At 36.4% G+C, this 27,442-nt stretch overlaps 1 protein-coding gene across 1 annotated transcript; it reads right to left on the bottom strand.

Moving 5' to 3' along the window:
• Positions 1 to 171: 171 nt before the first annotated feature.
• LOC145771913 (uncharacterized) lies at positions 172 to 21,889 on the bottom strand. The gene is made up of 20 exons (XM_082583675.1): positions 21,694 to 21,889; positions 19,525 to 19,648; positions 17,548 to 17,614; positions 16,311 to 16,481; positions 15,976 to 16,075; positions 12,833 to 12,961; positions 12,250 to 12,341; positions 11,501 to 11,727; positions 11,065 to 11,217; positions 9,772 to 9,924; positions 9,300 to 9,479; positions 8,826 to 8,933; positions 8,179 to 8,363; positions 7,524 to 7,786; positions 7,070 to 7,173; positions 6,476 to 6,659; positions 5,156 to 5,254; positions 4,077 to 4,659; positions 2,904 to 3,472; positions 172 to 1,884 (listed from the first exon to the last, which is right to left on the bottom strand). The coding sequence occupies exons 1-20, from the start codon at positions 21,830 to 21,832 to the stop codon at positions 1,672 to 1,674; spliced, it is 3,843 nt and encodes a 1,280-aa protein (XP_082439801.1). The 5' UTR covers positions 21,833 to 21,889; the 3' UTR covers positions 172 to 1,671.
• Between the last annotated feature and the right edge of the window lie 5,553 nt (positions 21,890 to 27,442).

Genomic DNA, 27,442 nt, shown 5'->3' with positions numbered 1-27,442 from the left:
TAGATCTTAATCTTTGCTGGCAAAAAAGAATTGTAGCCTTAAGGTTGCACTGGATTTTCAGGCGTCTCGCAACCCACCAAAAACGGCTCGCGATCTCCAAGTTGAAAACCCCTGAACTAAACTATAAGCACGCTGTATTGACACGATCAACTGTGTAACCATGATGCTGGTAATTCTTGCAGATTCGTATCTAAAAGCCTGCGATTTGGAGTGAAAATTTGTTTTTGTGATACATGAAAAACGACATCGAGAAAAGCATAATTAATATGTCGGAAACAAAACTTGGCAAAACGTGTTCTTCGGATAAGATAGGCCCTACCGAAAACGCAAAAATGATTATTTTCTGTCTATGCATTCTCTATGAATATAAAAGTCAATAAAAAGAAAACATTACAGAAAATAGGCTACATTCTGTCAGTAGGCTACCCAATTATTTGACACCAACTATGGCTTAAGAGATTGATTTGCAAGTTGAACACACAACGGGCATCTTACTATGTAACACTCCACAGCAGCGAACAAGTGTAGGCTACCACTGTAGGCTACATTGTGCAAACATAGATTTAGCAACAAGCAGATTTTTGCATATAAATTAATGATATTCCATGTTGTATAGTGCCGTTCAAAGCAAATTTCCTTTGCTCACAACAAAAAAATTTTGCTTGTTTTTTTGAGGCTTTTCCACCAACCAAAATAGGGACTCTTGGCAGTTGAGTGGATCTCAAAAGTTGCAAGGGTCATCAGACTAAAAGTGATTTGGTAGCTAAAAAGGCTGGCGATTTCATCAAATAAAACCTTTGTTTATGCAGGCAGTGACGCAAACCTTTTCTGAATCAAAGTTAATACAAAACAACCTGACCGATGTGCATCGCAGGTTAATTAATATTACAACTAATCGTTATTGGCTGAGATACAAATCAATGAAATCATGACCTTTGGGCGTAGCCTACGTATGAGTGAAGTCATCGATTTTATAATAAATGTAACAAAAAAGTAAGCCCAAATTCTCAAGGGGTATTAGCCTATGGTGCTGATGTGGAATAAAACGGACATGTGCAAACAAATTTCTAGTCTATATACACACGAAACAATGTAACAGGACAACACTCCTACAAAAGTAATAACAAATGCAATTATATGCTACCGGTAGGCATATGCAAAATTTGAAAAGCTGACTTACATTGCACTAAAATCAGAAATGCTGGCTTACGTAACACAAACATACTTTTATCTGTGCCGTAGGTTACAAGACAAGAGCAACTTCTTTATCGAAGACGCTAAGCTTAGCTCATAGGCTACAGTTTGCAACGCTGCAGACGATGTCAATACCGTTAATGCAGGCTAAGTAGTTAAGTTGACTGCTGAAGTCTCGAACAGTAATCTACCTGCGTTGTTCATACACAGGTGTTTTTGTAATGTGTTCAAAGCTGAAACTTCGCCATTCTTCAGTCAGATCATAGTCTACTCTACCAGATCGCCTTGAGATTTGTACGGTACCCTTCTTGCTTGTAAGTGGCACAGCTTATTTCTCCACGATCAATTTTCTTGCATGAGGGTTGGATTAATGCTCTGTTTTCATCCAAAAATAACCCAATAACTTGTGACTATAACCACTACCAGCTTCCATTTTTACGAAGTTCAAATTCCTGTCCTAGCCTATACATTCTTGCCTCAAGCAATCGTTGTTTGTCTTGCAAGTGGTGTTTCAGGACTAAAAGCTTGGGGGTGATTCTCATATTGTAATCCTGTTATAAATGCTTCGTTCTGGCTTGTGCTGGCTCTATCAGAGGGATAATGGCTTCTTTGCATATTCAAAAGATTTGGATCACAGCTTGGAAACTCAAACACAACTGGAGCGTTTATTTTTCCTGGGGAATGCAAGAGCTGAAAATACAATAAAGATTTCTTAAAGGCATACTAAAGGAAAATTTCAAACCGGAATTAAGCATTAAAATGAGTAAACTGAACATTCAAGAATACATTTCAAAAACAATTACCCAAAAAAATTTGTTTTCAATGGCGCTGGCAAGGCCCAAAGTCCAGTGTTTCATTTATTTTCATTTTTTTCAAAATGACCAAAACGTGCAAACACAGCTCAAGAATACGTCATAAAGTCCAGCAATAACAAAAACCACGTTACCAATCTGATGTTTTGAGCAAACTGTCTGCTGTTTTGATGTTAAAATGTGCTGTTTTGATGTAAATACATACATAGCCTACAGTCAAATCGCCCGCAGTAACAATTATTGCGTGATCGGTTGATTGCTAGACTTTATGACGTAGACTTTATGACGTTCTTTACAGTCGCACGCTTCGTTGCTCAGGCCAATCTCATTTTGAAAGCTCTGACAAAAGCACGCGCACAATGGTGGTCAGACCGCAATGGGGCAAAATTTTATTGAAAATCGTTTTATGGTAGCATGTTAAACACAAAGAACGTGGAAAATCGCCAAGTCAGGTTTTTCCTTTAATACCCCTTTAAGTCTTTACAGAATGAAACATAGGCTAACGTTACCCTATTAACCTACCTTTAAACTGGAATTTAGAACTAGCCTCATACTTTTAGTTTCAAAAGAAAGCTAATAAATTTGCAAAAGAAATGATTTAAAGCCAAGTTATGAAAATATCTGGCCAACACTCATATGCTGTCGGTTCCACTCTCAGTGCGAGCTTACAATAAAAACCTGGCCTTTCTTAGCCATTATTTAAGTTACTTCTGTCGCAATATAGCAATTGCATTTAGAATGAGGTTAGCCGGTAAATGCAGGGGGTAGATGTTAAGTGCCGCCTATTCCCTCTCCTGGCACAAATTTATAATCTCTTAATAAGGCCTAATAACCAGTAAAGCCTTCACTTCAGGTAGCACAAGTTGGTAGCCTGCATGCTTGAGTAGCTTTGCTTACCTGCATGCCATACACCGATCCACTACCTCGTCGAATTCTTTCGTAGCTAGGAAAACTTGGAGGTCTTAAATCGTGCATAGGCGACGGTGGATGAGATTTGGAAGGACTTTCATTTGGAAGTAACCGATGCTGGACCTCTGATGGTAATCTTAAATGAGGAGGAATGTGATGATGTTTTTGTATAGGCAACGTTGTGTGCCCTTGTGGATTAGCAAGCATATGACTCTTTTCGTGAAAATTGGGTGGACCATCTCTTATTGGAGTGTCTGGACTGGAATGACTAACCATCCTTCCTGGAAATCTTTTTGAGTTTGGCATAATTTTCCCAGAAGGAAGATTAAAATCCCCTTGGCTAGACGGTGATCCTGGATAATTCGGAGCTACATTTAGAGACATGTTATTCCGAAGAGATTGCGGATCTTGCAGTGATTGAATGGGAGCATAGTGCAACAGCGGCTCATGTTCTTCATGAATGGCTTGACATGTAGTGGGCCGAGACATGGGTAACTTTGTTGTTGTCTCCGATTCGCTCAGGTAGCGCTTTCGAGGTGAAACGGCAACTGGAACTCCTGGATAAGATTGTAGAATGTTACGCTAACCTACTTACAGTGAGAGAGTAGCAAGATATCAGCACTCATCTAACTCTAATGATTTTATAAGTAGCCTATAACAGAAAAAATCACGGACAGAGCTGTCTATGCGGTGGCGAAAGCTGCAATGAGAATTAATGTCTGGGTTTCTGAAATGATTTGTTTATTTTTGAATCGTTCATCGTTATTCATTCTCAGCTAATCTGTGGCAAGATTTTCCCCCAAATACTTAGATTATTATGCTTCACATGAGGTCATGGTCATCAGGAAAGCTTTTGTTTGTTGCACATTCATTAACCTTTCAGTAAAAAGTATGATCAGCAGTAGCAGTAAAACTTAGTGCTGTATATGCAAACCTACTTAGTACTTACACTTTTTGTCTTTTCTACTTTTTCGTATTTAGGCCAACTTATCATTGTTTGTTTTCAATGTACATATCATCAAGCGGAAAATTTTGTTTTAACACTAATGTATCAATTTTCAATTTGTTTTGCAAACAAGTTGTAATAGGTTACTGTATGGCTATTTAATGATTTAACAAATTTATTAAAAAACATTAAAGTATAAGCCAAGTTTCTCTCACCGATTGGTTTGTTTTCGTCAAATGATTCAGAAAACACATCCGGAAAATTCGCTTGTCCTTTTGGTTTCCTTCGTCTGTCTAAACTGTGGGTCATGTAATTCTTATGCGGAATCACATTAACCTGGCCCGAGGGCTGGTTAGTCCATCCAGGTGGCGCCATATTGGCAGGTAAGGCTTGTGGCCGATGCACAGGCTGCTGGGATTGCCTCTGCTGCAGCTGCAACAGTTGCTTGTGGGCTAAATCGTTCGGTTGAAGAGAATGCTGTCGTAGCACGGCTCTGACGTGTGGGCGCTTGTGGCCCACGGTGCCAGTTCCATTGTTATCAACGCTGTATGTCCGTTGCATAGGAAGAAGATGATGTCCTTGGAGCGACATAGATCGTCCCGGGACCGATCGAGGTTTTATTTTGGAAGGTGGTGGGTTTACGTTAAAAGTATCCACGTCAGGAGGAGTGGTGAGACCTTCGGAGCCATTTCCACTGTCATTAGACCCTTGTTTTCCAACTTCATCATCCTCGGCAAAAGCGTTATCATCATATGAAGGTTCCGCTGACGCAATGTTAAGCGGGTATCCACCATTTTTCTAGAAAAGAATATATTTTTATAATTAATCCACAAGCATGATGTGAAGTTCTGTGAGTAATGGATTAATGCTTAAATTGAGATAGATTGAAGGTTCAATGCAACCAGGCTTCATTTTTTGTTCTTCCGATACATCGCCTCATCGACCTTTTCCTACAGAGATAAATGGGTTTCAACCGCCAATTAGCCTTTCATTCACCAAATGGAATACAAGTGTGCAGTCTATATGCGTGTTTGAAGATGCGGCATAAGCTTGGCTGTTCTCTACAAAGCGCTCTGTGTGGTCTGAGAAAAAAAGGAGCCGGGGTTGGCAAAGGATTGCCTATAATTAGTCTAAAACGTTTAAACGACGGATACAAACGAAGATACATGGGCAAAATCTTGAATATTGTATAACGGGGTAGTGGGACTGCAGGCTAACAATTTGAATATGCCTCAAAACTAAAATTTTGCGAGTCCAACGCCTTTGGTGTTACATAACAAGTCTCATGATTTACCGGGCGTATTGCATCTGGATTGTCTGGAATGGAACTTGTAGAAGGTTTTGAGTTACGAGCCCGACGCCTTCCTCCAACGCTGCTGCTTGTTGATTGAATCTAAACCAAGAAAATCAGTAGCTATGAGTCGAAACAATGGAACACAGAAATATAAGAAATAATACAGTCTACTCATCGACAAGAGAAAAGACTAAAATTCGGATTGGTGTCATTCAACTTCTAGCCATGCATTATGCTGTAAAACGGTTGCTTGTTATAAATCGGATCAGTTGTTGACGTTTAAAAAACTGTAGCGGCAGTGGCGGCTTCAGGAGGGGCGATCGCTTCGACCACGAAACATAGAAAAGTAGCTTTATTTGCAGTGTAGCCTATTTACAAAGTAGAAGGCAAAGTCTTTTCGTCAGGCATTCTTCCGTCCATTGTTTTATCATACTAGTTGTGTTTTGTTGAAATCCCCCCTCCTAACGTTACTTGTTGGATGTTGGATCTCCACTGGAGCTATATCAAGATATTACACTCTACACTAAAAAAAATTGCTGTAGTATTTTTTAAAATTTACCAATAGTAAATACTTCTAATAAATACACAATGATTGTGTAGATCAGCGGTTCTCAACCGTTTATGTCGTGGGGGCCAAATTCAAAACCTAAATTTTGCAAAGGGTTGCAGTAAAAGAGAACAAGTCATAAAGGAATATATCATTATAAAACATAAACAAAGCAATTTAATGTGAAACTTGATTTTGCCTTTGAATTTTAATAAGTTTCCCAAAAACGAGAGGTAATTTAGATTTTAGAAGATGCAGTATGTAAGCAAAATCTGAATAAGATGATGGTTCGTCAATCGGTCTCAATGTTTTGTTTTGGTTGTTGTTGTGTTGTGAATGCATGGAACGAAAAGTAAGAAATTCCTCGCTAATGTTAACCTGGCGTAACTCCCCTGATAAACACAGTTAATGGCTATCAGAATGAAGTCTTTTGTACCATCAAGTGCAATAGAGTAGCCTACTGCACAATCTCTGGAGATATCAAGAAGCTAGTCATGTACCGTGGGTCACTGGATATGCATTTGACTCGTCAAGTAACAAATTATTTTTATTTTAAATAATGTTTTTGCTGCATCGATCAGGGCGTAAGGAAAAATGGATGAGGGCCTGGTTGAGAATCACTGCTCTACACTATAGAGAGTATGCCAACTAACTAAATTAATCAGCTATTTATAATTACAAGTGTACAGGTTACAGCAAGAAACCTTGTCTTGCATATAGCCTATACAACTACACGCCACACTATTCACTAGTATTCAGTGTAAGTAAGCAACCTGTTTGAGACGGGTTACATAATCGGGAACTTCTGTGCAGTAAGGAGTTTCAGAGGTAATGACTTCTCCGTGTTGGGTAAATACAGTTCCATCTTCACTTCTGTTTCCAAGGCTTGACTCGGTAACTGTACGGTGATGTTTCAGCCGCATATCTTCATGCGTAGAAGATCGGGGATTGCTGTGTCTGTGAACAAATTAAAAGAAATTAACCCAAATACACCTTCAACGGTACCGGTAGTATGAAACCGACAGTTTAACGATGTTATAAAATTACGAATAATTAAACTTGACTTAAATTTTTGGTTGGACATTTGCGAAGGAGTAGTTTCACAACGGCGTTGGCAAACTACTACGAATAGCCTACTGTAGGCTAAACTCGGCTTAGATGTATAATTTGTAGGCCTACAAGAGTTGTAAAATAGTGATCTATCGTATGAAGCAGAAAGTTATTGTAATAAAAATTTCCAAATGCAACGGTATGAAAGTTTGAAGTAAGGTAACCGTAATAAAAACTGTTTCTCTTTCTTTGTTGCTTAAGCGTCTTGTATGTTTGGAACAAAAAGTTACAAATTTTAATAGAATGTAGATTTTTACCGGCTCTGGTTATGATGGCTTCCATTACTGATGTGTCGAGACTTTCTGGAATTTGAGTTAGTTGATATTCGTCTGATGTTAACACCACCGTTTCCCATATCCTCCTAAGAACAACATGAAATAAATATCCGGCGCGTCAGATTGGCTTAAAGTGTTAAAATCAGCATCGTAGCCCACGTTAAAATTAAGCAAATTAGCCTACCGTCAATGAGCCTACTAAAGCGTGTTAGCGTTTTCTGCTAACGTGGAAAAAGTTAGGTTATACCTAAACCATATTTTAAAGGCGTTATAAACTTAACCTTCAAGAACGTGCTTAAAGATTAAATTTAAAATGAAGCTTCAATTTTACTTAAATTTAATTCTACTTACATTTTCATATTATATAAGGTTTAATTTGAACTTGATCGTGCTTGATTTATTGGCAAATCGTTGGTCAAATCAAAGTGTTTCTCACCTTGGCATAAATAGCTTCCATCTCTTCCTTTTCTGTGGTTTCCTTGTGTTTCGAGACTTTTCTGTACAGCATAGAAACCAAACAACCGATAAGTATTCCCAGTAAAAGGCAACCGATACCAATACCGAGAATAGTTCCAATTGGTGATCCAGCGGCCGACGGGAGAGGTTTGGCCCCACCAACGACGCCCCCGCCAAAAATTTCAGTAGTGTTTGAAACAATACTACCTTTCTGTGGGGAAGTTGTGACGTCAGGAAGTGAATCTAAAATCATCAAGAATCTATCAGCATTCATTAGTAGACAGTAAGTATTCAAGGAAAGAATATGCCATAGCATGACCTGCATTATTTCATAAATAGGATTTTTTACCGGCGATTGCAAACACACTCAGTCGCTGGCCTGGAGAGAAATTGATGAAGAGAGCAGTTGTCTGGTTCCATTAAATTTTGTTGGTTTTTGAAGTTTTTAGTCGTCGGTACAAAGACCGAAGACGTAATAACTTACTGAATTGGTGAAAGTGAATCACACACGAGGTCTAGACTACTAATTTCAATGAAAAATAATTTTAGAACTTTCCGTAACAACTATATCAGCTGACACATTCATTCGTTATTTTGTTTTTTTTTCAATCGATTTTGCATCGTTTAGGCCTCACCACCCCTTTCCACTGGTAGAAGAGCTTCCTCGCAATCCGGCATTCCGTCTACATTTCCATTTATGACGTCTTGTCTTGGTTGAACAGCTCCGGTTGTTTCGTTTTTGTTAACATATAATCGATCAACCGTGACGCATCGGTCCCCATCCCAGCCGCAATAGGGGTCACGTGATTTGATGCATTTTCTGAAACGTGAGTTTTATACCATTCATTATATTGCATAATATAGTAAACAATTTAATGATAGGTCTACATATTCAATCAAATTTGAAGTTTTATGCATTTGGTTAAATCACTACGATATTTTGATAAAAGCTGCTATATATTAGACTACAGGTTGCACAAGAATCGACCTACTAGGCTAGTAAATTAACCGAGAAAATATTTTTTGTCTAAAAAGCCTAACTTTAAATTATTATAGACTGTACGAGAATACGTTGAACAAGCAGAGCTGTTTCGCAGAAGTCTTTACAACATGTTTCGTGTATCTTTGCTTTTGTATTTAGTATTAGATTGTTGAAACAACATGTCTGATGCAGTTAAATTAAAAATTGTCGTTTGTGTTGTGCAAATGCCAGCCTGTGATGAATGCAAAGTAGTAGCCTAATGCAGTTTGTAATATCAATGGAGCAGTAGCTATGCCTTACCTGCCACACACTGTCGCTAGAGGACAAAGACGAGCCCGAATAACGCAGTTCTGGAATGCGACAATCATCGTTCCACTTTCCTTGTCTAACCCAATTTTTTTCACAGAGCTAAAGTGCAATAAACTTTCGCTTTTATTTTTGGATGTTGTCACATCGTAATCTACTCACATATCTATTTTCAAAGCTACTAACGTAGCCTAACATTTCTTGAATTTTGACTTTGTTCTGTAGTGGAATGGTCAAAGCACGTTTCTGTGTAAAAGTTTGTTTCAAGATAGCCTACTATTTAATTTTGTTACACTACCTCAAACAATACATGTATTGTCTCTAACGTGATTTCTCACAAATTACCAAAACTTAACCTCCTTTACAAGAACACAATTTCTTCAATGAATTGATTGTTAATATCATGACATCAAAGGGAAGCAGTAGTAGCTATATACCGGTAGGCTAATGAGGTAAAAACCTCATCACCTGCTTGTGTTGCCACATTTCTCTTGACTGAAGATTAATCGTTCTTCGATCACTTCCACCTTCCCGCTTGTTAATAGGAGAACTTTGATAATCTTTCCACTTTCGCTTCCAAGAATGAGTACGGTATAGAATGAAGTTGAACCCGCTTCAGTATCTACCGCTAAAGCGGTTAAAAATTCCCTGAAAGGTACAAAGGCAATACTTGGTCGAAACTTTGGGAAATTTAGTCAAAAATGGAAACATTTCTTCTGAAATCCCAGTAAAAAACTGTCAAACGGTTTTAAGCAAACATAAGCGGTTACAAATATCAGTACGGCAGCCTAAACAGAGCTTCAGTAAATCTAAAGTATAGGCTACACTTTTAACAAGCGAACGCTGTTTCGAAAAGATCAAGCTGAAGCATGGCTGAAGCAACGTAACGAATTGCTCAGAAACCAAGTCATTTTTTACATCACAGCTTGTAGCTACTAACCTTGAACCAGTTCTTGTAAGCAGAGGCTTTGCGTCATGCTTTATTGTGATGTTGTCTACCAAGTTCCAGGCTGGAACACTTTTGTACATGATGGGATGCTTTCGGACAAAGTTCAGTTCAGAATCACTTAACTTCCGGGGATCAGTTTGACAACTGTTGGCAGAGAAATTATGGTGACAATTTCAAATTTGAAAGTTTTCCATCGACTTCGACAATATTGCACACTGGTGGAGCCAGAGGTTCAAAAACTGCAGCCAAAATTTTTCGCTGGTAAGTCGCACCAGAGGGAAACTTGAGTAGACTAGACTTGTTACGGTTTTGCACACGTCGTGTTCAAGAGCAGTGCTTTGCAGCCATGTTTTAGTTCATAGTCTACTTTTACCACAAGTTGTTAAATGACCACTATAAGATAGCCTAAAGTAGGAAATAATAATTCCTACTTTAGGAAAAAAATAGGGAAAAAAAATAGGAAAAAAACAAATTATTTAATTCTGATTGTATGTTGTAGCCTACTGTATTTTTGCACTAAATTCAAGATAAACGAAGCAAAACACAATTTATTGATGATGGGACACTTGAATTTGCTTATTAAATACAATCAAATTAAGTCGAGGTTTGATAACCGACAAGCTCACACGCATCATAGCATTCAGAGTTTGGTTGTAAGACTGTTTCGGGTCTTCGACTTCTTTAGCATTAAAAAAGGCGGACTAGCACAGGTATGTGGCAGCGAAAGGCAAGAGAAATGTAATGGTGCGGTTTAACAATGAAGATATTCATTGCTGGTATACATTTACGACGAAGAAGATTTGTTTCTTGATACCGAAGCTTAGACTGCTGTTTTTAGTAGCCTAGCGTTGACAGGCAGTCCTTAGGGCATTTTTGGACTCGAGCCTGAGATTATTTTAGGGGCTCATAACCATTCCGAAAGGCCTGGAAACTTAAAGAAACCACCTCGTATTTGCTGGATATGATGCGTTTTCCTTGAAAGTGTCTGAATTTGGGACCTAAGAGTCTCATCGGTACGTACCAGGCTCAAATTATCCTCTTAACGGTGCTGGCCGTTTTTAATGTATTTTTGTTGTTTTTTAAATATTTTAAACTGCTTCTCGGGCTCGCGGCCCTCTTTTTAGAACAGTCGGCCCATCCGTAGGTGGGTTATTGTATTTACAAGCGAGTCACCTAATCAAATACTACTGTATATCAGAAAATGCTTTTTAAACCACAAAATATATCATAACCTGCTGTTTACTTTGTGTATAAAAAAACAATACTTTTTGATATGAAATTTACCTTGTCAAATCTGGTTGAGGTGAGGTGTTCTGTGCATCCCAGTAAGTTTTCCTAGAATTCTCTCGTGTAAATCTCTCCATAAAGGGACCATTCAGTGATCTTTCAATATCATCCAATGTGAAAGCACAAATTGCAGACGCGGGAATGCTATTTCTACAAGGATGACAGAAAAATTGATGAAATATTGATTGCATTTATGAGTATTTTTTAACCAACGTTGTAGTTTTAAAACTAGGCAAATGGTTGAAGTTAGCACACTGGTGGCAGTGCGCAAAGTGTTAACTCCGGCACCCCAGCCAGAGCCAATCAGTTGTCTTGATGCTAGGTAACAAACTTTTGGACTACATTTTTTTATTTGATTAAAGTATTGTTAATTGAGCATAGCAAGCTCAATTATTATTGTTAAAGAAAATGCAAGAAAAAAGCAAACTCTTACTTTGGTGTGTTCATGATGGTGAAAACCATCTTCGTGCTTCCAACCTTGTACCAAGAGTTGAGAGTCAAAAGGTCACTGACCTCTCGCATTTCGTTGAAGTAAAAAGGAGGTTGCCCGGGCAAAGAGCAATTCAAACGAACTTTGAAAAACGAAGTAAATTGATTCCTCAACAAATTCGTTCCTCCTTCGTCATTCTTGCATGACTGTCCGACTCTTGTGTAAATTTTCTATAAGTGACAAATACGGTCGAAACCTTAGAGATTTTGATTTATTTCATTTGAAACATGAGGACTATTTGGCACGAGCGTGATGTCAAAAACACTTTGCATGAGAGAGTTTGCGTGGTATGCTTAATATTGACGTGTATGACGGGTACATTCTAGTATTTGACTATAATTAGTCTTCGTTCTTCCAAAAATAAAAAGAGAATACGTCACTTTTTCCTCAATGAAATTAAACCTCCGGAAGCCAGACAGTTTCGACGACATATCTTTATTGCAACCATTGAGTAATTGACTGATTGAATCATTGCCCTCGGACTTCTTTGAGAGCTTAATCCTGGCAGCTTCGCATACTGGCAGAGATTTTGAATCACTGACGCATTTTTCAAATTTGCGACATATAAAACCAACATTGTGGTCCCGTATATACAGTATATTACCTCGTACATACTATACAATGTGTAGTACATGATACCAATGTGGTCATACTCATATACAAACAATAATGTAGTCCATGAATAACCTTACGTTGGTATCATCTTCAACTGATGTCTCCGTAAAGAAAACATAAACTTTGTTCAAAGATTTTCCTCCGTCTGTAAATCGAAAAAATGTTGGATCTAGAAAAAGAAGACAGTTGACTGGTTATAAGGTATCTTAGCTGAAAATGAAAAGCGTCAGTTGTTGTATCAGCCCATTTTCTCTCTATTTAATTTTTGCTCCCGTTTCAGAGGACATGCTATGAATAGCTATTTTGCTTCATGTTCATGATTTGATTGTGATATATCATCTATCTCCGCTTCAAGAGAAAAAAAAAACAACTTTCTCGCGCAGATTTATGTAAAGAAAAAACAGTAATTGGTGGCATTGTTTTAACACTGCAGATACCTATAAAAAAAAGAGGCATAACAGGGAGTTAAACAACAAATTTATCGAAAAGAAGGTTGTCAAGACAGTTTTCAGTTCAACCAATAGTGTTTTTAAGTTAATGCCAATCCATTTTCAAGCGTATGATCAAATAATCTGTCAAGTCACATTTTTTACGATGTTCGATTAAGCTAACACACAAGTGAAGCGAGTTAACATTGGCACATCCGCAAGGTTTACTCACCATTCAGTATAGTTCTTTCTCCACGGGGGGTTCTTAGGTTTTTGTATTGATTCTTCTGCTGGGAATATCTATGGATGAGGCTATCTCTTCCATTGAACCCAGCTTTTGTTGCTGTGTACAGGTTTCCATCTGGGAATATCATTAAAATCAAATAGATTTTTTTTTAAACCAGCCTCAAAATTTATTTCTAAGAAGTTTTTTGTTTTTTCTTTTGGTCGCCTTCAATAAGAAGTTTTTTTTTTTTTTTAGGTAACTTTTTGTATTTTAAACTTAAAGGTTCATGTTTATATCAGCCTAGAGTTGAAATAGGTTTAATTTACAACACAATCCAACGCTTTAATCGTAATGCTCTGGCAGCACATTTGTAGAAGAGAGCATATCCTGTAGCCTGCCACATCAGTAACCTACCAGTAAAGTTGTCAATTGATTCATTTTTTAAATAAATATCTAAATCAACTAAAGTTAACAATTTTATATATTATTTTCTAACACAGTTCTGTAGATATTAAGTGAGGTAACACAACATTGCAAGTAATGCGTTTCAATCGTTTCGCTAAAACGTAGTAAGAAACAGTGTTCAAAATAGAAATGCTTCTTTGCAAAATCCCCATGCAAAACCTTTCCAAACACTTCAAGTTTTCCTGAAATGAAACTTTTTGCATAAAAAAAATACATATAAAATTATTGCGAGTTGATGAGACAATATTTATAAATTAATTGTTTTCTTGGAAACGTCATAGCCCAATCCAATCGTTGTCGCTACTTTTAAGGTAACGTCGTTTTTTTTGTTTTTGTTGAAAACTGGAAAAATGCAATTGACGGTGGTTAGGCTACTTACTTTTATCTTTTCTCAGCAAGACGGGCACGATACCATACAAAAACTACAGTGTGCAAATATAATCTATCATCGTCTACCTCCTGTTAAAGTTGCGCTTTTCCGTTACGCTTGTTTAAACGTATTGAAACGTATGTTTGAAAATACAATGACTTGCAAAGTTAATCATTGACGTCGGTTGTCACTTAGTCCACACACTGGTGGGACAACAGTCATAACGTGTTATGAAGGAAAACTTTTGTCCCCGGGCCTGACACACAGAAAGACAAAGATATCATTTTCTTCAATTATCTTCATTCATAGACTCGAGAAATGAAATTAATCACCACCTTCTCAATCAAAAGGCTAAGATCATGAGGACCTATCCAATTTTCTACCAAGTCCACTTGCTTAATTGCATGTCTTGAATGAGCAACGTTGCCTACTATATGCAAACTTGAATGATTCAGCGTTGGCTGAACCCAACGAACAAAATCATTTCTTTCTACGTGAGCTACGTGGATTCAATATCAGAAACTGCAAATCTTTGTGCATTGGAGTCATGTTGTGAGAAGGTGAAAAGCGCCATGTTGCATAGGCTATATCACAGTTTTGGGATGTTTTACTTTAAGCTTGATATTAGTCGTTTCAAATTCGAAGCCATGTTTATCACTAGGTTATTGCCAACCACAAAGCGTATGGGACTTCGATAAAGTGTCGTTCGACAACCGATGTCTACAGCCGATGTTGTCGTGGGTTTCACGTCACTAATAGGACCAACGTTTCTATAAGTTTGAAAATACCTCTAGCTCATTTCGCTTTGTGACAGAAACATTTGACAAATTTCAACTTGAGGTTTAAGCAAAGTAGCTTACACCAACAATCGTATTTATAAAATAATAACAATCTAGCATGGTAACCAAATACGTGTCCACAAGGAATCAGATCAAACCCGATAATGTAGCTGAAAGATACTAATAAGCTATAAATAACTTAAAGGAGACATCATTGCGCGTGTTGAAGCCTGCAGAAATTATACCTTTTGCCATGGATAAACGCGGAGTCCGATCGTATTTATTATGAGAACACACCGCGTTAAAAAACTCCATATTAAACAACTGAATTAATTGACTCAAATGATTTATCACCATAACATTTTGGTAAAGCAACGGTAAACATTTTATTGAAAACATGTTTACTTTTTGCCAAACTCTATTATTTCGTAATATTAGTGAAACTTATGTTGTTGTTTTTTTTGGTAACCTATCAGCAAATAGTGGCTACCAGTGGCTGATTCGGAAGCAAAACTACAAAATTTGTTGAACTAAGTAAATGAAAGAAGTAAAGAATTTGGAGTGGAAATGAATGAAAAGAAAACGGAAACGATGGTAATCACAAAGAAAAAAGAAAGTTAAATTCCAATCCGACAAATTAAAATGCATGGAACAACTATAAAACAAGTAAAAAGTTTTCGATATCTTGGAACAACAATAAACTGGGACGCCAAAGATGATAAGGAGTTCAATATACGTATTGCTCAAGCAAAAGCCTCTTTCCAGCAAATGAAAACAATATTATGCAACAAGAACATATCTTTCGCAACCAGATTCAGAGTATTGAAGTGTCACATTTATCCAATTTTTAAATATAATTCAGAAACCTGGACAATTACCAAATCACAACCCTTTGAGGACCATTAATTTTTCCCCAAAAAATATTTATGTAGAATTTGTTTGTTTACACTTCATATGTCATATAAACAACACCTATGCAAAAAAAATTAAAAAAGGATGTCTATCCTCAAATTAAGCATAGATATCCAATATTATGTTAGGGCATACAAACAAACAATTTACCAAAAAATATCAAAGAAAACCAACTTCAATTTTTAGGACACGTGCTGCGAAAAGGAAAGTTAGAACATTTCTCTCTCTCACAGGCAAAATTGAAGAGAAGCGTGCCCAAGGCAGACAAAAATTAACCTACTTAAACCAACAAACCGACAAAACTAACACCAACATACATCTAATACACAAAGCAAACAACAGAGAATCTTGGAAACTTTTCATGCAAGAGGCAGTCAATGCTTGGAATCAAGTGCGACAATAAAAGAAGAAGATCAGCAAATAAAACCACCAACTACAATATTCCAGTAACCCCACAAACAAGAAATCATGACGCACTTAGAGTAGAAACGTTTAAAATATTCAACGTCAAAAAACGACAATGAACATGGAAAAGGCAACGCAATAGTAGAGAGAGGTGCATCACTGGTCGAAATCGTATGGGACTGGATCATACAACACGTTTACAGAAGACAACTTCGTACCTGTAATCGCACTAGTCACCCTCATCTCGGGGTCGTACGGGCACAGCAACGAACCAGACAAAACATGATCTGTGAGCGTGAGTTTTCCATCATCCAAAATCTAAAATTGTAATTTTAGCGTAATTGCTTATTAAGAAAATCAAATCATGCCCCGTTGCGTTGCTGCAAAGGTTAACAGTTCAAAATTCCCGAGAGTGACGAGAGAGTGACTCTGCAGCACAGGATGAGATTTGAACCACAAGCGTTTGAGGTACCGTAGCTGTTTCTTTGCTTACAGTGCAAGGTGAGGCATTATCTGTTGCGAGAAATCCATTAATCGATATGTATATCCTCACCTGGTATAGCCGACAAGTGGGGTTAAATGCATTAGTGGAACACGCAATGACATGGTCCTCTTTCTTGAAATTTTTTTCGAATATTTTAATGTAACTTTGGCACTTGTCCTCACTCTGGCCTTTCTGGATACACAATTTTTTGTCTGCATCGGTTGAAATCCATTCCACCGCCTAAAAATATTTTTTAGCTAGTTATAAAAATGTACCCAACGACAAAACATGCTAATTCTTAGATATCCTCTTCTGATTTCGTGTAGCTTCTCAGACAAATGGAAAACTTGGGTCTTTTGAACTACAGACACAGGGATTTTGTCATTCTTGGGCAAGATATTTTTAGTCAATCAAACAATATGCCCCTATCATCCCTATGATCCGGTTAAACCAAATATCATCAACTTGTGATAAAAAAAAAAACATCTTAAAATTGTCATTTTGTAATGCTCAGTGGTGTTATTTACAATATTTAGTAGTGTACGTTAGTAAAAACAGCAAAACTATATCTTTAAGAAATTGCTCTTTAAATAAAATGAGTAGATGATATGGTCCAAATCATAGGATGTGTATGAAAGGAACAAACCACACTTTTGGCAACTTAAATGTGAACATTAAATGGGCAACCAGTCTTGCTGGTGTTTTGCTGAAAAAAAAAAAATAAGCTTGTTTTTTAAATACCACTTTTTCTGGACGTCGCTGTAAAAACACATAATTAAAACAATGTAATTTACAGTTTGTCCTTCAACCTCAACCCACAATTAAAATAAATGTTCAAATGCCTGAGGCAGACCAGTCGCTGAAGTTCTGTCTTCATGATGTTGTAGTTTTGAGGGAAAAACTTTATTTCTCTCAACCAATTTTATTTAAATACGGAAACAAGTTTTTAGTCACCACCTGCAGTTTTTTTGTTATTATGACTCTCGCACAAAGACAGCAATTCATGGCATTCCCTTTTATTGATTAGCATTTCAAGCTAAACAACTTGTGCGATGTTTGCCCTTTGCTGATACAGGTTTATTTTTGTCATTAAAATTTCAATTAAGAGAACTTGTAGAATGCTTCTTGCCACGGCAATAATGTAATGTATGCTACTGTTTCCGCCATCAGATAAATCTTACTGCAATCAACCAGTCAAACACATACGGTAGTGCAAAGTTTGTATTGCCAACCAACCATCGCTACCAAACGCATGGTAAATATACTTGCAATTATCTTTTGAGATGATTGCATCCAAAGAACTCACTTGTTTGTGAGGAATGACATCAGAGTCTTTTGGTGTCTTTGTCATGTCAAGCACGAAAATGTAGTTCCTAAAAAGTACAAACACTTGTGGATACATCGATTAATTTCAGCCGCGTGGTCTTGTGTTGATTGGGATAAAAATAAACGTCGGTTGAAATCTCATTGGCAACAAGTAGTTTTGCTTCAGCAAAACATTGTTAGACATGCTTAAAAATGGGTACGGTGTTGCCGACCTTTCAGTTTCATTCTACGTATAAGTGTGAATTTATAAAGTGGCAAAATGAATATGAAGAGACACACGAGGTGTATTTCAGGTTCAAGCACCCAATAAACTGATGGAGTACTAATACATCGTAGTGGTAGAAGCACAAATTTGCAAATGTTGTTCTATCTCCTTGCTTCAACAAATGTCTACGTTAAATCGACGTAAAAATATGTCTGACCTAGTGCATTCATAGTTTATATTGAATGGAATCCACAAAGGAACGACAGCAGCCCAACCCGTAGAGAACTGATAGACAATTTAATTTAACAGCAGCAACTGAGCTAATGAACTGGTAATGAAGAATGCCTTTTAGTGCACAGTGCAGACATTCGCCAAAAGATTTCTCTCAAGAATACATGTAGTTGACTGATACAATTTTAAATATCAAATCGAAATGAAAGTGGAGTAGTGAATCAATTTCACTCATAGGCTACTTGCCTAGTACTTGCTATACTTGCCGTACTTGCTATTCAGTGAATTAGACCTCTAAAATCGTGCCAAGAAATTAAATTGAAGTTCTGTGTCGAAACGGTATTATTTAGCCAGTTGCTGCATTTTAAAAGTGTCGCTCTTGCAGAATACCTAGCTTTTATTCAAGGTTTACGGCCATACAAACAAGTATTTTACGCATTTTCTAAAAGTTGAACATTTTTTAGTTTCTTTAATACAAACTTGTCGAACTTTAAAAGTTTTTATCATATATTGGAGTGTTTCTATCAATACCAGTGTAACACTTTGGAGGATTATTCGAAATAAAGATTGTCTCACATTGTATCAGTCCCTTAACTGTAAGACCTTAGCCAACAATAGAATTGTTTTATCCAATTTATGCATTTAAGACTACTGTATTTCCTAAATTACAAATTTTATAGCTACTTTGAACACATTTTACACTACAAGCAAAAGCCATTACCATGGCGTTAAAATCTAAGACTGCAGACCAGTCCACAATCATGGTAGGGTATCAGACAACGGATTACCATTTCTCAAAGATTACGACACTTCTGTACAACTAAAGTACGACAAAATTGCTCATATAGCACCTATTTGCCACCAAAAGACGTTGCATCAACAAAAATTACACAGCACACTCAAGCTCGAGAGCTTTACACAAGACCCGCCTCTGCAGTTTCCACTTTCCATAGTCATTGTTTTTATAAAAAGAAAACTTAACCTCAGTGATAGGCAATACTCGTGGTAACTTTCGCGGCATTTAAAATACAAACCAACACTTGTCGTGGAATATTTTTTCAATGACGTAATGTCTTTTCAAAGTGTGACACAATTAATTAGATTAAAGCGCGGGACGAAATGTGATTAACTAGTTCCTTAGGGAGAGAATTGCAAACGCGATAACAAAGCGCGGTTCGTTCATCTGCTCTTATGTAAAATTAAATGTCAACTTGACAAGTGAAGTTTAGACTTTTGCAAATAATCTGTGGCCTATTAGACTTTTCCAAAGTGTTGTAGACTACTTTTGCAAAGAGAAACCAACTAACCCTACTGAAAACTAGATGTCAAAATTGCCCGTCGACCACCAAAAGGCTTGCGATTGCACTCAAGCTAAAAGCAGACTAGTCAACTGTGTGCCTATGCTAGCAAAACATGAACTTGGAAGAAAGCCTTTGCTTCTATTGTGAAAACAGTAATGCAAATACGACAATTCACTTTATAAATTTACAGAAAGTTGTTGGGTTTCGCTGAATTATTCACCTTGCGTAAACGTAGTAATTTCTTCCAATCTTTTCCATGCTTTGGAAGTCGCGAAGCATTGGAGCAAGCGTGGACGAAGAACCTTCAAGAAGTGTCCCTCGAAATACTGGGTTGGAGCCAACATCTATAATTTCAAAACAAACGATTGCTAATTAAAACTATATCACCACTGCACAGTGCACACGTGTCCAGTTTTTATATGATTGTTTTCTTATTGATCACATTTGTGAGGATTTGCATTGGATTAAAGTGCAAAATGTAAATCACAACTCCAGGCAAAGTTCTATACAGTAGTTGTGTGTAGCAACCTACCAAGCCTTTAGTGTTACAGATAAGAGTTGTTATTTAACTACAGTATGTTGTTGCCAGGATAATTCACAGCATAAGGTAGGCGTAGGCAGCGCTAGAAAATATTTAGTTTCCATATAAATTTAGTTCCCATTATCCTAGTATCCATACGATGAATACAAATGAACAACAGTACCTTCATATAAATCACAAGTTTTTCATGAGTAAACCAACATTAAGCATTTTATCATACCATTATAATGTGAAGAGTTGTATGGTATGTGTGCGCTCTATTCGGTGTAAGTTCTTTAGAATTTAGATAATTATTGGGTACTTTAATTACTCTTTCCCAAATTATTTGTTGAAGCGACAACAGATGGAATTGTTTGTTACGGATAGTGGAGAAAGTTGCAATTAAATCAATTAATTTAGTTGCTAAAGGTGTTGGTAAAAAGAAATAAGATATTAAGCCAATTCAAAATCAGCTAATGTCTTATCAAGATGAAGACATGCAATTACGAGCGGATTACATGTTGACAAAACAGCAAGGGAAAGTGGCCGAATGTTGTTGCAATGTTAAAACACATTAAAGTGCCAAATTGCACCACTCAGGTCGTGAGATATTTTAAGAAAATACAAGAGTTAAATAAAATTGCAGTTTACAAATTTTAGGTTAATTTAAACAAGTTTTAATTGTTGAAGTTCGTAACAAATTTATGAAATTGTTTGTGTCAAAGCGAATATACTCATGAAATCTTTTCATTATTATTAATTTTACAATTACTTTTTTTAAGCATAGAAAAATCAGCGAGCTAAGGAATAAATTAAAAACAGTAACTTACCGTTGTTAATGAGATTGCAAGCTATAGCCTACTTACTTTGATGCGCAATGATCTTAGATACATAGTAAAATTTAATGTGAAACCATCAACGAAATATTGAGTAAGAATTTAGCCTAACCTACAGTCCTGAAGAGCTACAAAAAACGCAAAAATGCTTTCTTACAAGAAATCCCATATCACTGTAAGCCGTGCCCTGTCTTCCAAAACTGACTTCAAAAAAAATATATATAACTTTGGGTGCTTAAAATAAATTGTATTTAAAATCATACTCAGGTAGTAGAAGTGGAAGAATATGTTTGAAAAAGAGTTGCATTTATGGAACACCACACTCTTTTGTTCGGTTTAGTATCTTATAAAAGACTACAATTGAATAATCAGATGTTTAATAATTAAAATTTTTAATTCAAAGTAGCCTACAGTAGGCTATCTGTATAGCAGAACTTTTCAGAATTAGTTTAATTTGTATACATTAGACGTACCGTATGTTGTACTTAAAGTCTATTGAACAATTAGTTGTACTAATTAAACATCATTTTCCATATCCTTGTAATAAACTGCAATTAGACGAGTAAGAACAATTTGAGTTCTAAACCACATTAATTTGGAATAGCCAGTTATTTCATTCGTTAAGACCAGTAAACGTTTTTTACCATGAGAGTCATGGTAAAAAAGTCTTTTGAGCCAGTGCTTTTCTCAATAGGCTACATTAGGCTACTTTCGCATCGCTGGTCAGTAGTTCGTTTGGGCGAATTTTAACCAAACTTTATCACCAAATCTAACATTTTTCACATAAAAATGCAATCAATTTCAAGATCCGTCGTTCAAAGGCTAAATTGCCGTCAAATCAAAGTGGAAAAATCAGTCGAAATCACGATTTTAGACGGGACTGCACTCCAAAGCAATTTGTAACGCTTAAATCACACACACACCAAATCAATAAGCTACTGTATGTTTATTTTAACCACGAAATCAGTGGATAACTGGTAAAAGTTCAAAATATTGTAACATTAAAAGTACTAGATATCTGTCAATAACTTACCTTTCGCTTCATAAACGCTAATCGGTTGTAAGTCATCGGGGAAGTGTGCCAAAACAGTAGAATGAAATAAAAATCCCATAACCATCAAGGAACATGGAAAAATCGTAAATCCATGCTTAAGTTGATTGGAAAAGATCATCTTCAGTACGAAAGCGATCTAATCTGTTGGCAGTGAAGTATCTTTGCAAAGTCAACAACTTACTTTTCCATCAACTAGTTATCGAGTTCAAAGGAAGTTTCTTTTTCACAAAATCATTTATTCTTCCAAGGTGTGGGTAAACCAAGGTGTGTGCACAAAGTAAAGAACATTTACACACGAACTGATCAATGATGAAGCCAAAGGGTTTTGTAACACTGTCAGACAAGGCGATTCAAATAAATGAGGTTACAAGCAGGCCTTATCTCCAAAGCATACAATTCAACTAACTCTTTTTATAGTCAGCACAAACGATAAGATAGATAAAAATCTTTTAGTTGTTTAAATTCTGTCAAAATAAATATCGTTTCAGATATCAAAATTTGGTATAAAAATAAAATTATTCCTAAAAGTCAACAGTAACCGAATGGATAATCTCTTATTTAAAGTTAACGTGGAAGAATCCCTTTGTCAACTTTTCCACTTCACAGCGTAAAAATCAAAAGCTATTTAATAATTTTATATCCACTAACGTTGACATCGGGATCTAGCGGGCTCTTTTTAATCTGGGCAAGGGTTAAATTCGAGAGCTCGAGACATGGCCGAGAACTTGCAAAAACACCCCTTGACCTTATGCTATAAAGCGTTTGCATCCGATCTTTTCATGGCAACCCCTACGTTTTGAGGAAGAACCGTTTCCTTGATGAATTTCATTATATTTGTTACATTTTCACCCATTTTGAGATCGTTGTTATATCTTGTTTTGGGCCCCTGGGATCTCATTGCTTCCTTCCCAAATTATTATTTCAACGAACCTGCTCATAAGTCTTTTATTTCAAAACTTTAGTAACAAAAACAACTCACTCATCCAAGCAGGCGCGGATTTATGGGGGGGGCTCAAGGGGCCCGGGCCCCCCCCCGAAATTTTGTGAGAAATTGTTGAATGGTTTGATATGCTTCTAAATAGCTGATATTAGTCCCACAGCGGACTTACAAACCCCCTTTGGCACGCGTGTGACGTCACGATATTGAGAATGATGCTTTCAGTCTCTATGTCTCTAAAACAAAGTTTGCCTAATTTTAAGCGAAACTGCATTGAAAGAGCAAGTTTTGCCAATACCAAACATCTCAGCCAGGAATTAGCAACAAGAAAACATAGAGACTTAGCTTTATTACCGAAAAAATGCCGAAGAAAACATGATCTTATCCTTTTGCTATGCCACCGGACAGCACCATTTTACAGGAATATTTATACCCATATTTTGTTGAAAATGCTCTCAGAATGCACCAAATTCAAAATAATTTTTCAAAATTTTCTGGGGGAGGCCCCCCAGACCCCCCGCCGCTGGGTGCCCGACGGCCGTCAAAACTCCCCAAATTCCTGGCTACGCCACTGATTGTTTATATCTGTTTTATCTTTATTACTTTTTAATTCATTTTCACATTTTCTGGCCCCCCCCAAAAAAAACTCCTAGATCCGCGGCTGCATCCAAGTGTTTAGTCACTAAATAGTGAAAATTTACACTTCATTTAAGCATATGGTTTGCAATACAATTACCCAGACTAGTCAGTTACAGCTTCGTTATGGCATATCACATAAAGCTTGGCTTTAGACTCATAATATTTGAACCAAACAAAACGCTCTAGTTAGATAATATTTTACTTATTATTCAGGTTATTCAAGTGGTTGATCCCTACAGTCTCAACAACCTACTGGCTATTTGTCAATGAAATAAATTTTCTCACTACAGTCTACACATTAGATTTTAAAAGCCGGTGGCAATTACAAAGTAGATTTGATACTTTTTCACTTATTTAAAGTTTAAACTTAAAACTTTTCCATGGTAGGCTACAGTGTATTTGCGTATAAGCTAGCTAAAGAATCACTTAATGGCCCCCGTTTGATTTATAACTTTGCGATGCAGACACGCAGGTTCAAGTTAACGCTACAATTTTGATAAATAGTTTTTAAGACGAGTTCTACGTCACAAAAGAGTTAGTTATTCTTTAACCAGAAAAAACAATATCTTTATATTGTCATGTTTGATATGTCTAGGGTGAGACGAAAGATTTTCTCACTTCAACAAATTTAGCATAATGTGGTTGCATCGGCACACATTTCTTGTAAGGAGCAATAATTTGACACTGGCAATTGTACAAAAAAAAAACATTTTTAATTTAATTTTGAATATTCAGCCGATATCTGTCTGACTATGACAAAACCCATATTTTATTTAACACGCATAAAATATTTTTTTCAAAACTTTAAAACCAAACAAGTTTTGTTCAATACTCAGGGCTATTGCAAGCGATCCCAAAGGGTTTTCAACTTATGGGAAATAATCCATCGCTATTTAATTAATTTAAAAAAAAAGACAAATACTTGTAGGCTAAACTCAGTCGATTTTCATCAAACGTTTTTGGCCCATGTTGTATCATCCGAAATTGTTAGTTAACAAATTTAGCCTATTAATTTGAGTAAAAAACCTTTACGTTGTATGTTACAACAACCTCCTTTTCCATAAAGAATGGACAAAATTCTTGAGAAATTGTCACTTTAAATAAGTGAGCTTTAACTTTTGATAACCACTGCACTAACTATGGTTGAGCAACCTGCCTTGAAACTAAAACTTTATTGTCTTCTATTCACAGGAACTCTGGAATAGCATAGCTCCGTCCTACTCGACAGCCTGAACATAATGAAGAGAAAAAAGCAGCACTGGCGTTTCGTACGTTACGGCTGAGTAGTTACGTAACGTTCAAGTTCATTCACATCATGGTTGTGACGTATTAGCCTGGTTATTTTAATAACTGGTGATGAAAATTGTGTAACAATTCAAGAAAAAGTCTTTCTTGTCTTAAGAGTTTTGTTTCAACAATTCTAGCGAACTTTCCGTACTTGATTCTATTCAGAAATGTTCAGCACTTCAGAAATGCATTTGCACGTTAACGATTTAGTATCATTCGTTGTTAGTTTTATTGAGTTTTTTTTTCGCGTTGAACTTGCAAACCATCATGATGTCACTAGTCAGACCAATCAGTGAAGAGAAAAGATGCAACACCAAATTTTTTTCAGCTTACACATGTATTTGTTACCATTTCCGTTGCAAAAGTGATAAACCTTACAAGAATGTTGTTGTCAAAAACACATAGTTTTATGGATGATGTATTTATGCAATTAATATGTCCAGTGCCAATAAATTCCTTGAAAATAAAATAAAAAGAAAGCAACAGGTTTATTACGATAGGTTCAAACAAAATGTTCAAGGTAAAAATAGCACAATGTTAATCTTGCATTGCGTCTTACTCGGTTTAACCATTTAACTAAACTGAGGTCAAACTGCTTATCTCTGACAGTATAAAAGTTATTTTGCGAAAATGTTACCTTTCTGAAAAGTCAAAGACGGAGAAGATAAAAAAATAATAACCAATAAATAAAACCAAAAAACGTGCAATTGGTGAGATCGTTCGCAGCTATTTTTCGGTTGAAGCAAAAAGAAATTCTTCACAAAGACTTTGTCCACAATACTCTTGAATTCAAATAATTGGCAAGTTGTTTCGCTTTAAATTTACAGCGAATTGGTTGCTTTATGAACAAAACACTGCCAAGAAAAAGACATTTAGGTTGAAACGAAAGAAAATATTTTAAAATTTTGAAATATTTCAAAATAATGTTGTTTCAAACAGCCCCAGAAGGCTACTTCACCAGAAATTCTGAGAGTGACATTGCTTGATGATATCCTTGTTCGTAGACAACTTTGCTAACTTTTTGATTAAAATGTTATAGCCTGGTATCGACCTTCTTCGATAAAATAGTGTCAACCACGGCCTACTAGAACACGGCCAAATATGTTGCTATTTGAGGAAATTTCTAAGAGTCTGAATTGTTACAATTATAGCTATGACAAACCTGTCATCTTCCCATTTCCAGAAGTAAGTGAAATAAGCAATATTTGTACCTGGACATATGTTTGGCTTGTTTAACCGGAGATTAGGTATGTATGTTAAGCACAACTTATGCAATAACAATGTAAAATATGTAAGATTTTCCAACTGCAACCTGGAGGTAGTATCGTTTGGTGTGTCGCTTTTGGTGAAATTGCATGTTCCATTTAAAATATCAAGGATTTTTTGTGAATTCTATGTTGTAAGCGGTTCATTTGATGTGCTAATTTAAATTTTAGTTCGTTTTGTTTTCCACCAAGTTTAATTTTGCAAGTAAAATGTGGCTATTGGCAAAAAATCCTGCTATACAAAAAACCTAACGACTGTATGATGAGACTACCTCCAGGATGTAGTTGGAAAATTTACATATTTTACATTATTATTGCATAAGTTGTGCTTAACATACATATCTAATCTCTGGAAAAACAAGCCAAAAATATGTCTAGATGCAAATATTGTTCATTTTACTTACTTTTGGAAATGGGAAGATGATAGGTTTGTCATAGCTATGATTGTAACAATTCAGACTCTTAGAAATTTCCTCAAATAGCAACATATTTGGCCGTGTTCTAGTAGGCCGTGTGTCAACTTTATGTTACTAAAATTAAAAGCACCATCCAATTTCCTCTATAATTTTAACACCGATGTAAATCCATCTGAGGGCATGTAGAAATCATGTCGGATTACAGTATACTTCAAATTTCATTCACCCATTCAAAAACAACTGCTAGTACAACTACGATGAAACCTCACGGTGACTAATGGTCGTCATATTATACAGCTGAGACTTGCGTACAAAGTTGAAAAAAGAAGTTTGTGTAAATTGTAGCTTATTTGGGAAAAGTGTTACAGTGACAAGTGACATCTGAAGATCAAAGAATTTTAATTCAATGGTTAAAAAAGCTTATTTTCTTGTACGTAATTTGATATTATTGGTCAAGCATTCTTGTAAATCTTAAAAACTGTATCCTGTGTGGTAGGCTTACCATACAGTACAACATCTTTGGAATGTGCTTTGGATGAATTACAAGACGTTTAGTCTCCTACACCGTCTACACCAGTATTTCTCAAACGCGGCCTATTGGGCCGCATGTGGCCCTCATCCGTTCTTCTTGCGGCCTTCATCAATGCAGCAAAAAAAATGTTATTTTAACTAAAGAAAATAGTTACTCAATGAGTAAAATGCATACCTAGATTACCTAGATTATACCTAGTGACCTACTGTACATGACCAGCTTCTTGATAAGTCGAGAGATTGTGTATAGCCTACTGATCTACTGCACTTGATGGCACAAATGACATTATATATTATACAGAGCAATTAGTTGTGTTTATCAGTAGAATTAGGCCAGACCTTAACATTGGCGAGCAATTTCTCACTTTACATTCCATTCATGACCTAAAAAAAAGAGATAGATGTGTTTTGTAAATTACGTGGAAGTCTTCTAGAACCACATTTGGACCAAGCAAAGGTGTGTTTATTTGCAACAGATGAATGTCCTTCCGTGTTAGGGAAGAATCAAGATCTTCGTGGACTCGTTAACAAATAACGACACCACTGCATTTTACACCAAAAAAAATCCTTGCCGCAAGTCAGTGAAGTTATCTAATCTGATAGAAATCGTAACCACAGTTGATTTGATTCTTGCAAATGCCCTTAACCATCGC

Source organism: Aplidium turbinatum, chromosome 6, assembly GCF_918807975.1.
Source record: "Aplidium turbinatum chromosome 6, kaAplTurb1.1, whole genome shotgun sequence".
Lineage (NCBI taxonomy): Eukaryota > Metazoa > Chordata > Ascidiacea > Aplousobranchia > Polyclinidae > Aplidium > Aplidium turbinatum.
The sequence above is the reverse complement of the archived record's forward strand: the minus strand, read 5'-3'. Positions and strand labels throughout refer to the sequence as shown.

Excerpts from the sequence above, each read along its gene's own strand:
- LOC145771913 (XM_082583675.1), bottom strand. The coding sequence starts at position 21,832 with ATGATCTTTTCCAATCAACTTAAGCATGGATTTACGATTTTTCCATGT. Across the intron at positions 16,482-17,547 it reads ATGTCATTCCTCACAAACAA|GCGGTGGAATGGATTTCAAC; the intron begins GTGAGTTCTTTG and ends AAATATTTTTAG. Across the intron at positions 11,728-12,249 it reads CAGTTGAAGATGATACCAAC|AAAATTTACACAAGAGTCGG; the intron begins GTAAGGTTATTC and ends TGTCACTTATAG.